We start from the raw sequence: 12,803 nt of genomic DNA on the forward strand, positions 1-12,803 counted from the left end.
TTTGTTAAAGCGTAATTGATCTTTTTAAGTACTAAAAAGCGCAGAGGACGTTCATATGTTACAACCAGTCACTGAAACATCTCTATACATGTGGGAAGAAGATACATACATAAAAGAGTATCCCAAAATACTCTCTTTGCTCCCTTGCAAGTAAAAATGAAGCATCGTATCTCGACTTTAATTACCAGCGTCTCGTTTTTTTATAGAGAGATTTTTATCACGGATCATGTTTCTAAGGTCTTTCTGGGAATCGACATCGACACCCTCCTTCCTTGAAGTGTGATTGACTGAGGATTGTTCTTTAAGCGCTTCTTTCTCTAATCGCTTCTTTTCCGCCTCTGCTTGCTGTTCATTTTCATCGCGGGCTTTCTTGAACATTTTTGCAAATACCGCCAAAATTTGTGTTACTGCATATCAACAAAGCATGAGATCTTTGATACAACAGATCACAGTAAGAAACGGAATGAACTATATACGGCTACGTATACCTTGCTCGAAGGGGCAACGAACAGGATCCTCTCCGAAATACTGTGAAAGTGAGTCCGCATTTCTTCCCTGTACATAACACTTGTTAAAATATGTAATAATCACCAGATGCTTAAAATTTTATGAATTAGTGAAATTCTCACCACTTCGGAGTACAATGAGATTAAAGCCCGCACTTCAGCTTCAGCAGTATCAAGAAAACCTTTCAACGCCTGAAAGTGTTGTTTTTACGAAAATACCCATCAATTATAATGCACCCTTTTGTTCACCTGTATTTTCTAATTTTAACATATGAAGGACCAAGAGCTCACTTTTTGGAAGCCAGCGGATATCGCGCCGTCATTTTCGGAAGCTGTGAGTTCCTGCTCAACCTTTTCAAGACCTTTGCTCACTGCTTGCATTTCTTCAGCAAGTGTCTTCAATTGTATCTTTTATAGCGGTTGAACGTCGCGTATACAACTCAGCGATAGACTTGATATTTAAAAAATAAACTTCGGATTTTAACATGTAACATGACATACCTTTGAGGCGGCTTCTAAATGAACCAGATCCTTGTCGAAATCTAGCAACTCTGGCATCTTCTCAGCAAGAAGCTATAGTGAAGATATCAAGTTTACATGAGTAACAATAATAAAACATGTTTCTAAGCCATTTTCGTCCCTGAGGTTTGGCCTGTTTTGCAACTTTAGTCCAAAGGTTTGTTTTTCCGCATGTAGATCCAAAACGTTTGAAATCTTTGCTATTTTCATCTAGCTCGTTAACTCCATCCATTTTTCTCCGTTAAGTCAGGGGTATTTTCGTCTTTTTTGTTAACTTAAAGGGCAATTCAGTCTTTTTAATACTTGTACATTATGCTAAATCCTTGTCCATAAAGTGGAAAAGACCGAATTGCCCTTTAAGTTAACAAAAAAACCATAATACACCTGATTTAATGGAGAAAACTAGATGGAGTTAACGAGCCGGATGATAATGGCAAAGCTGGCCAAACCTTTGAACAAAAAAACCATAATACACCTTTTGGATCCACACACAGAAAAACAAACCTTTGAACGAAAGTCGCAAAGCTGGCCAAACCTCAGGGACGAAAATGACATTTTACTATTAGAATCATAGAACATATCATTAAAGAAGTCAGCAACATTCCTACCTTGCATAAATAATGCATTAGAGTCATCTTGTTGTTCCTTGCACGTGTATCCGACAATTTAAGAAGGCTGTCCAACTTAAATCCAATGGCAGATCCTGCAACACAGATCATGCATGTGTTTTGTATGAAAATACCAAGGGGGCCCACAAATTCTAAAAACACCCAAGTCGAATAAAATTTTCAACTATTTTACAAAATCTTGAGCATACCTCGAGCAGTCCCCTGGTTTAATGCATTTCCGAGTGTAAGAATCGTCTGCATTATTTGACGCAACTTTGCAGATTCCTTGACCTACATTATGCATTTATGCAGGTGATTATTATGACCTAAAAAAGGATCATAAAATAATTTCCTATGTTTATCAAATATTTCATATGTTTACCTCTTTAGTAGCATCATTGATTGCACTAAGATTTCGTCTTAAATCGCTGACCTGGAAATTTTAGAGAAATAAAGGCATAGATAGACAAAAACAAACGATAATGTATTGAAAATGGTAAAAAGAACACCAGAATGATAGTTACTATTTACCTGACTGGTAAAGGTAATTGTGAATGCAAAAACTCGAAGTTTTGACTCCACCCGTGGGACCTTCATTAGCTCCATGAAAAACTAGAAGAAAATGGACGGTAAATATGTTACATTACATACATATATATATATCTATTAAATAATTATTGTCTTCTGAACTACTATATTGATCTTATAGTGTAAGTTACCAGTTCACACTTCCCCAGCATTTCCTTGTTTCCTGTATAGTTCTGAGACAGCAGAAAAGGAAATTATTTCACTAAATAGGACACGTATGATTTTAATGAATTTTACTTGTGGTAAAATTACACAAATTTGTGGCGTCATAGTTTAGGAAAGAAATCATAGAGAAGATAATGTATGAAGCAGAGTACCTTTAGTGTCTCCATTTCTTCTTTTGTGGGACAAAATTTGATAAGATTCTCAACTTGATCGATGTCTAAGGCGGAAGCATCCAATGCAAGAATGGCGTTCTAAAAAGGAGCATTAATTTTTTGAGTAATATAATACTGTTTTGAATTTACAGAGGAAGAAGAAAAAATAGTATACCAAACATAATGTAAAAAGTATGCATGGACAAGAGAATCATGATTTCGAGGAAAATAGAACTTACGAGCATATCTGGCAGAGGAATCTTTATCTTCGTAAGCATGATTTCGCAATTATATGCTCTACGCAAATCAACCTGAAAATCAATAAACTGTCAACAAATATGAAATAGCATTGTTTATAATTTGATAAACATATCATCAAGAGCAAAAGATTAAACCAAACATTATTTTTCGTCTTTTCCCATATTTCAAAGTAATGCACCAAGTTGGAAGATATTAAACACAGATTTATTTTCCAAAATGCAAGAAACTGAAGAGGCAGTGAGTTAACTATTAGTGACAGATACACTACAATATCAATTCATATGAAGTAGCATAATTAAGATGAAACCTAAAAGACGTATGCACTTATGGTGCTCGAAACATATCGGTTAGTGACAACTGACAACTACATAATCAATTCATATGAAGTAGAAATTCAAGATGAAGATGAAATCGGTACATATTCATATGAGTATGTATCCTTAATATATTCTAATTTTTAGTAATACATCAGTATGATGCTTACCTTTTGTGCTGATATTCATACATATTGTATAAAATACCGTTAGAAAAACGTGATGTAGATCTATGAAAGTAAGCCCACTCACCAATTGAACTTTTTCAGGTTTATTAATTTTTGCACCTCTTCTAGCTCCACCTTTGTTGGCATTGTCAGAAACAGAAGCTGCTGAAAATAGACTCTCAAGCTCTGATATATCGATTTCAGGAGCCCTACAAAAATTACGTTCAGGTAACAATGTGGACAATAATATTTTCATTAGCTAGTATGATCAATAACAGTAATTACTTTGACTGGTCTTCTTGTTTTTGGTTATCAGCCCACAAACTCCCTTGCATTGCTCTGGTAACTTTGACCCAATGCAAGGGCTTCAAAGACGTCTTTTTAGGCGGAATTGAAGATCCTGCACCAACTCTACCTTTTCCACTAGATAGAGTCCCAGAAGCACGTAGTCGTCCACTGGCTGGGGTAGGTTGCTGCACCCCATTAGAGCCCTTTGGTCCAGGCGGTGGAGGTGGAGCTGGTCCACCACTGTGACCTGGAGGCGGAGGCGGACCCGGTACACCAGGTTGACCTGGCGGTGGAGGCGGAGGTGGCGCACCAGGACCGTTGCGACCTGGAGGTGGAGGTGGGGGTGGTGCACCTGGACCGTTGCGGCCTGGAGGTGGTGGAGGCGGAGGTGGTGCACCTGGACCGTTGCGGCCTGGAGGTGGTGGAGGCGGGGGTGGTGCACCTGGACCGTTGCGGCCTGGAGGTGGTGGAGGCGGGGGTGGTGCACCTGGACCGTTGCGGCCTGGAGGTGGTGGAGGCGGGGGTGGTGCACCTGGACCGTTGCGGCCTGGAGGTGGTGGAGGTGGGGGTGGTGCACCTGGACCGTTGCGGCCCGGAGGTGGAGGTGGTGGCGGTGGGGGTGCTGCACCTGGACCGTTGCGGCCCGGAGGTGGAGGTGGGGGTGGGGGTGGGGGTGCTGCACCTAGACCATTGCGGCCCGGAGGTGGAGGTGGTGGTGGTGGTGGAGGGCCTTTAGAAGAAACAGGCGGAGGGGGTGGTGGTGGTGGAGGGCCTCTAGAAGAAACAGGTGGAGGCGGAGGTGGTGGTGGTGGTGGTGGAGGGCCTTTACAAGAAACAGGTGGCGGTGGTGGAGGCGGAGGTGGTGGTGGTGGAGGGCCTCTAGAAGAAACAGGTGGAGGTGGAGGTGGTGGTGGTGGTGGTGCAGGGCCTTTAGAAGATACAGGTGGTGGTGGTAGAGGCGGAGGTGGTGGTGGTGGTGGTGGAGGGCCTTTAGATGAAAACGGTGGAGGCGGTGGTGGTGGTGGTGGTGGACCTATAGAAGAAAAAGGTGGAGGCGGAGGTGGTGGAGGGGGTGGTGAACTTTTGGAAAAATTAAACGTCGAATCCAGTGGTCCTGATGGTGGTGGTGGTGGCGGTGGTGGCGCTGGTGCACTTTTTGTAGGAGGAGCTGGAGGAGAAGTTGTTGCTTGAGGAGCATCTCTAGAAGAATCGGAATCAGGAGCTGTTGAAACATCTTCAACCGAAACTTTATTTGGCGATGCTGAACTGCCATTTGGTAACAAATCACCACTTCCAGACGATGAAACACTTGAATCAACTATGTCTGATGTTTTATGCTCCAACGATTCATCATAAAAGTTAACCACCGATGCAGTATGTACATCACTACTCCTTTCAGATTCCAAAAAGTCTAAACTATCAGCAACACTAGACGCATTATTTTCGTCCTCAGAGTCAAAAGGTGATGAATATGTACCCAACTTATTCCTCAACATCGACAATTCTTTCGCATCATTTAAATGCGACAGCTGTTTGACTAACCATAAAGCAGTATCATCACCACCGTCACCCCATTCAATCCCGTTAAAAAGTTCTTGAACTTTGTTAAACGCTTCAATCGGCAATCCACCTTTTTCTTCTCCGTTCAACATCGTTGTTGGAGCTTTTGGTGTTGCAACATTCTCAACGTCCCCAAAAAGAACCTGACATGTGCCAAAAAGTAGCATATAAAGCTAGTGGTTACGTAAAAATATCTAAGAAAAGTTTTTATGGGTGAAAATAGGGCTACAAACGAACCGTGTTCGTTTGTCAAGGAAATACATGTGTTCATGAACACTTCCCGAACATGATTTCCTGTTCATGTTCGTTCATTAAGGAACTGAACGTGTTCGTTTGTTAATTTTAGGTACCGAACACAAATGAACGCAAACAAACGTTCATGAACACACACACACACACACACAAATGAACAGAAACGAACGCAAACAAGCGTTCATGAATAGAAATGAACATATATTAAATTTCGAATAAAATAGGAATATTTCATCATAAACATCAAGTATATCCACCCAAAAACATACTAATGAACGTGGGAATACTGGAATAGTGTTCATTTTTCTCAGTTACCTGTATAAAAAATAAATATAAAATTAAAAACCCTAATTAACTATCGAACACAAATGAACATAAACGAACGAACACGTTACCGTTGCCGAACGTTCCAGAACATAAATGAACGAACACGGACTATGTTCATGTTCGTTCATTTAATTAAATGAACGGAATTTTTTGTTCGTGTTCGTTCATTATTAAACGAACGAACACAAACTTTCCGCCGAACGGTTCATGTTTGCAGCCCTAGGTGAAAAAACAAAGGATAGTTTTAAACTTTCTAAATGATAAGACTCACCTCAGCTCGAAAACCTTTTGGGAACCGAGCCTTTGAGTCCCAAAGAGTGTCCAAGTTGTCACAATTGAGAATCAAAATATTGGATCTGATAAAGGCGGTATTAAACATTATACGAAACATCATAACTTCTCTTTCGGAATCAACATCTAGATGTAGACACTCTAGAACAACATCACCTTCCACCATACACTGAACATCGATCTTAATAACGTCACTATGCTTCTGCATCATAAAACGTTTACTCGTCAGCCAATCACAATATAAGAAAAAATAGACGTATATGTATTACGGAAGGAAAAACTGAGTCCCACCTGGCGGTAATGTCGAAGATTTCTACCTCTCCTCGGAGTTGAATATATCATTTGGGTCAAAAGTCCGTCTTTACTTAAAAGATTTCGGCCGTATATTCGAATAAACGGTCTGCACCCGTTTTTATTATCGAAATTTGGAATAGCACGAAGAATGAGACAATCCAAAGACAACGCTCGTTCAGGTGGGGGCCACTCTTCGGATAAATTTCTTCTTGATATGTATTGCAGGTACCGAATCTGTGACGGGTATGGGTTTAACGGCGATAACAATTGAGATAAACCTTTCGGAGCTTCACGATAAACGATTTCAAGAGTCTTACGTTCTCCGGTATGCAGCTTTTTGTAAATCAATATGCTGGCTAAAAGAAATGCTAAAATGGGCCAGCCCCCTCTCTCGCAATGAAGCAGAATGACATTTTGATTATTGTTAAGCGTAAGCCAACTCTCGCATACGTGGAGAAAATGATGGACTATAGATAACGGTAATAAGGGGCAACCCTCGTATTGTTTTGGATAGTCCATGACGGTGATGTCGTATTCGCATAATGTTTCTGAGAATTGGCTCCGTTTTTCACCTTCTCGGAAATTAAACGCGAGGAAAGATGACTCTGGAAATTCTTCGTGTAATTCGTTACTGATTTCATGTAAATAAAGTTGGTACAGTCCCTCGGGTAGAACTTCAGTTGAGAAGCAAGAATCGAAAACTACAAAGATAACAGATAAAATGCATTAATTAAGGTAATGAAAACTAACATAATAAGAAAAATATGTAGAGAGACTACTATGAATACCATAAATTCTATCGACAAGCTCAAGCAAGCCATCTGGCGGTCTTCTGTAAAAGAATCTACTGAGAAGAGACATTGTATCTTGTCAAACAAATCAGCTGCTATGTCTGAAACGCAAAGAATAATTGATCATACAAAATTGAGTTTTGTTTAATACAACTATAACATAAATAGCTAGCATGTAAATAACCAAAAACTATAAGCCCTGGCATACAAATGTTCTTTGATAACCTTTGGATTACTTGTTAAAGTGAAATTGAACACATGCATCTTACGGCTGTGTATCTGTATACCCACATAAGAAGAGCTTTGGTGAAACATTAATAAGATGGCTGTTCCTAAAATTAGTATATAAACAGCATGATGCACTGATATTTTTTATCATGTGACAATATTATTTTTAATCATCGACTGGTAACTGAATCAAAAACAAAGTATGTCTCTATACACACAGTGTGAACACCAAAAGTGGTTTTTATGACAGATGTGTTACACTGTTACATTAGTATTTCTACTTAAATGCACATAGAATTCTTAATCACGAAAAAATAACACATATAAATCAAATTAAGCACATTCTTACACACGACTGTGCACAAAATGTGGCACGGTTGACCATAGTTCAGTTAGATCTCGTCTGGTAGCATGAAATCAAAATTTTGAATTAGGTGATTTAGGTCTCAGTTGTTTTGTGTCTAGGACTTAGCTTACTGAATTCCATTTCAAATATTCAAATAAGGTTTCACGGCATCTAACTGAACCTAGTGAGACCGTTAGATTAATTATTATCAAGAATGGCCTTTTCACCCATTCATTTACCAGTTATCTGTCGTTACGAAACTTTCTTTAACTACATGTGTTTTCAGTCCTTTGCTTACTGGCCTCGGTAAAGGCTTAAAAGACTTTGGCCTGTTTCGATCCATGATTGTTTTCTAGGAGCCTAAATTACAAACCCTAAATATATCGCTATATATACCTTACCTATTCACACTGAATCTGAAATACCTAAAACTGTTGTATTCCTATTGCTTTTATTATCTGTTTGTTGTGCGTGATATTCGTTTGTGCAACAGTGTGTTGGTTGCGATACGCCACTTGAAACCTATCACTACTCAACAACATCAATACAACTAATGTCACTAACTTAAAACACAAAGTTGTAATCTGCAATCCCTACACAAAGTTGTAACTTGTAACGAATAACGGCATATCACATTTAATTTCTAAATCTAATCCTGAACCGCTCTTTAAATTATCTGATACTTGTTGTACACTCAATTCACTCATCTATTCGCCTCACATGAGACGACAGTAAATCAGTAATTGAATTCCGAATCGAACAATTAAAATTCAAACAAAATGAGCATCGAATTCATTCAGGAACTCTTGAACACTAGTTAAATCACGGATAAATATGAAATGGAAGACGCAAAGTAAAGGAATAAAGCGAAGAGATATCTAGGGCTTGAACATACACAGTTACAAAACTAACCTGAAAATTGACTGGAGGAGATGAATCAGTGAGAGGTGTGGCACCGGTGGTCCAACGGCGGCGGCGGCGGCGGCGGCGATGGTGGCTCCGGTGGAAGATTGGATGAAGGAAGAGTTGGTGTGAAAGTTGCACAGTTTATGTGTGATGCATCTGAAATTTGAAATATAAGGTTTTCCCCTCTTTTCAGGATATGAAATCCTCTTGATTGTTTAGTTGGACTATCTATATGACTTTGTTATTTTCAATAACTGCCCCCCTTTTCCACCTTTGGTCCTACTATTTTAAATTTTAAATATATATTGGTTTATGTCCTACTATTTTAAATTTTAAATATATATTGGTTTATGTTAATTACATTACATTAATGCAATAAATAAGACAAAATCATAAATGTATAAATCCATCATCATCTATATTGGGTAAGTTGCACCTATCCACATGTTCTGAATGTTTTAAAAACTGGTTTTTAAATTAAATCGGATTATATAACATTTGTGTTTTTTCAATCATTGTACAATTCCGAACAATTTCGTATTTAATGAAATTTTGTGTTTTACTTTCGGAATTGTATAATTACATGTGACAATTGCACGTTATTAGTCCTTGTACGATTTCAAACTCTCAAAAGCTTTTCTGGAAGTTATACGTAACCTGTTACGCAAACGTAATCAGTTTAACGCGACGTACACTCCGTAACAAGGACATAAGCTATACATACCCTAAATACCCTTTACATAACTTAGAAATAAGTTTTGAATGGTTTGGTATGGCAAAAATATGCTTATTCAAGCTCAGGGACTATTTGCGACAAACTGCGAAAGTCTGCCGATTCTCGTATTTTTTAATACGGACCATATACGCACATCCAAAAATTTTTGTAATCATTAAAATCTTGTATTTTATTGATAAGAATGCAAAAATATCAATCGTTACGAAATTTCGGTCATTTTCGTGTTCGTTATAGCGTTTGACGTAATTAAGCAAAAAACGCAACCGGACTCGGAAGTTTTTGATCTTTTGGGACCTCCTCTATTCTTTGGAGTCGTCAGCCCATCCATGTCGACCAACGCAACCGGTACCCACTTCGAGTGACGTCTCGCAACCTACCATGACGCCAAGTGTGGAAAAGATTTATGCTTGCATGTCCGGCAATACTCTTCTAGGGCGTTTTTTTATGATAGTCGCCTCGCTCGCTCCGCTTTGTGAATTTCGGGTCTACAAAAAACACTATTTTATAAAACAAGATAAAAAATTAACAAAATATAGTAATAATTTAAAAAAGTTACCAATTGAATGAAGCAAGCGGTTATATTACTCATTTTTCGGTTCAAATATCCCCACTTTGAAGTCATTTGATCCATGTTGTGTTCGGTCAAACCGGGAAGTTTGGAAAAATGTGTCATAACTCGTCTCCAAAACAAGTCTCTTCTTTGTTCATTCGAATGTTTTTTGTTTTCGGAGGTGTGCAAGTTTGCCTTGACCAAGGCGACCTCCTCCTCGCTCGTCCAAGCTCTCCGACCGGATGTTGGGACAATTTCAACTTCTTCATCGTCTTCTTCTTCTTCTTCTTGAACCGGTTAACTATCGTCATCGTCATCAAGTTGTTGTTGTGGTTCGCGATATGAACGGGTGAATTGGTGGATGGGATTGTTATCTTCTAGTGAGTCGAGTGACATTTGATTAAACGGTTGGGTTTGAAATTGTTGAGGTTGAAATGGTGGAATACAAGGTTGGTTTTGATACGCTTGGTTTTGAAACGGCTGGGTTTGAAATGGTTGGGTTTGAAATTGTTGGGTTTGAAAGTGTTGGTTGGGAAACAGTTGGGTTTGAAATGGTGGGATTGGGTCGGTTTCGTCTTGCAAGCGAAATCTTGCCGGCTCGCCAAGATTAGCTCGAACCTTTGGCTATGTGGGTTTTTTCTTCGAACCCGAACCGCGTTTGCTTGAACCATTCATTTTGGGTTGAAAGATTATATTTTTTGTAGGTTGAAAGATTGTATTTTTGTAGGTTGAAAGATTGTATTTTTTTTAGTTTGATGATTGTGTGTGTGTGTGTATATATATATATATATAAATAGAAGGTATTTTTTATAAATCTCCTCTCCAAACGGTCAAATAACAACGGTCACATGATCCACAACGGTAACAAATTTTCAAAATTCAACGCGTGATGCTCGGCACGAGTGATAAAGTTCACACGTTTTGAAGATGGCCAGTGGCGGTGTATCACAGACCACCACGCGTGGATTTTGTTCCATAACGGGGCGCCGACCCCCCTAAAAGTATAAAACATTAACAACAAACATTTAAAAAATTAAAGTAACAGCTAACAAATCTTAAATCCTAACATATTCACATAAACTTACTAATACTATATCACATTAACACATTTACTGATTTACATTAACAACAAACAATAAATCAATTATTTATTCAAAGTTTTAAAATCAAACTATCAACATCAAGCATCAAGTAACAAAAGTTACAAAACACAGGACAGGGCCACAGCGAGCTAGGGACGAATCTAATCAACAATTTCATCATACAGCAGGGCGTTCAGGTTCAGCAACAGGGTCACAGGGACGATTCTGGTCTTTTGTTCAACTTTCATATCGCTGGCTTCTGTATTATGTTTCAGCGATCGACCTTTGGTTTCCTGTTTCAATTTTCGCCCATAATCACATCAAAATGGGCCTATTTCAATTGTAATTTTGGGTCTTGGGCTAACTTTATCCATTATATTTAGGGTTTCTTTAAATTTATTATTGTTAATTTGGGGCTTTTTTTCATTCGGGCTTAATTTTTTTACAAATTTTCGGGTTGTAAAATGTTTGGGCCTATAAAAAATTGGATTTTACTAAAATCAAGTATCCTATTCTTTGGTTAGGGGTATCCTCGTACTTTTTTAGGGGTATCCTTGGTATAAAACCGAATAAAATAACACTACGAATACGGGTTGAGCTATAGCCCGTGATATGGCTCCTTACACTATAGTTCTGCCCCTGCATGTGAGTCTGTGACCGAGTTTCACAAACTAAAAAACCGATTGAACATAGGGGCAGAATCGATAATTTATTCACCGGGGGTGACAAATTTTGATTTCCGTATAGCTAAAAACAGTTTTGTTTACCAGGAACCGTTACCAGACTCATGGGACTTCTTCCACAAGCTTGATACAGGTCAAGGATTTTTTTTTTTTTTTGACTTTAAATCTTGAGTAAATTACAAGTTTTGTCCTTTATCTTTACATCAAATTTCCGGCGCTGTCCTTTAGCCAAAAAGTTGACAGGCGGTGTCCTTTACGTTTCAAAATCTTGCAAGTTTTGTCCTTTAAGCCAAACCAGGTTAGAATTCTCAGTTAAAACACCCCATGTGCAAGGCACATGAGGGTAAAATGGTCATTCCCTCTTAAATCATTTAATTCCCCGTTTAATTCTTCATTTATATCGCACACCAACCACCAACACAAAATCATCTCTCTGCAGAGCATCAAATTAGGGTTTCTTCAACCTCCAAAGCATCGTTGATCATGGTTTTTTGCCATTGTGGAAGAGATGCAATAATACAGACGTCATGGACAAGCAAGAATCCTGGTCATCGTTTTTATGCTTGTCCAGTCCATGTAATATCACCCCTCTTCAAATTAGGGTTTTCTTCATCTTTCAATCGGTCATGGGTTTTTGCATTCTAGGGCTCAAATTGTGGTTTTATTGGATGGTACGATCAAGAAAGGTGTCAAAGGTGTGTCGATATCATACCTGGACTGCTTAGGGGTAAGAACAAGTTGGAAGTCGATGTGTAGAACCTGGGCCATTCAAACGTGTTACTTGAAGGCAAATTGAGAGAATCTGAAGCCAATTCAAGAAAATTGAAAATGTATTTGGTTATTAGTTGGGTTTGTTTTACTATATATGCGATGTTGTCTTAGTATGTATTAGTGTATTTGCAACTGATGTACTTTTGTTGAAAGTGGTAATGAAATGTCCTAGTTTTGCAACTGATGTACTTTTGTTTAAAGTGGTATAAATTGCTAATGAAATGTGCAACTTCAAAATGTCCGTAAATGCAAACGACTAAAACTTCCAATTGTCCGTAAATGCAAACGGCCAAACTTAAAGACACTACATAATATGCAGCCCAAACATTAAAACGACCAAACTTAAAGACACTACATAATAAGCAGCCAAAACATTAAAACTTCATAGATAACATACATAAAGTTGACTTACAAACCA

The 12,803-nt window shown here is 38.6% G+C and overlaps 1 protein-coding gene across 1 annotated transcript; it reads right to left on the bottom strand.

Annotated features, from left to right (window-relative positions):
• Positions 1 to 8,763, bottom strand: LOC110884577 (formin-like protein 14). Its single transcript, XM_022132296.2, has 18 exons — positions 8,570 to 8,763; positions 7,081 to 7,184; positions 6,290 to 6,993; positions 5,979 to 6,200; positions 3,566 to 5,271; positions 3,366 to 3,489; positions 2,778 to 2,849; positions 2,539 to 2,637; positions 2,353 to 2,394; positions 2,165 to 2,245; positions 2,016 to 2,066; positions 1,843 to 1,924; positions 1,634 to 1,728; positions 1,008 to 1,079; positions 798 to 914; positions 630 to 698; positions 489 to 555; positions 1 to 407 (listed from the first exon to the last, which is right to left on the bottom strand). The coding sequence occupies exons 2-18, from the start codon at positions 7,151 to 7,153 to the stop codon at positions 178 to 180; spliced, it is 3,906 nt and encodes a 1,301-aa protein (XP_021987988.1). The 5' UTR covers positions 7,154 to 7,184; positions 8,570 to 8,763; the 3' UTR covers positions 1 to 177.
• Positions 8,764 to 12,803: the final 4,040 nt, after the last annotated feature.

This window comes from Helianthus annuus, chromosome 10 (assembly GCF_002127325.2).
Source record: "Helianthus annuus cultivar XRQ/B chromosome 10, HanXRQr2.0-SUNRISE, whole genome shotgun sequence".
Classification (NCBI taxonomy): Eukaryota; Viridiplantae; Streptophyta; class Magnoliopsida; order Asterales; family Asteraceae; genus Helianthus; species Helianthus annuus.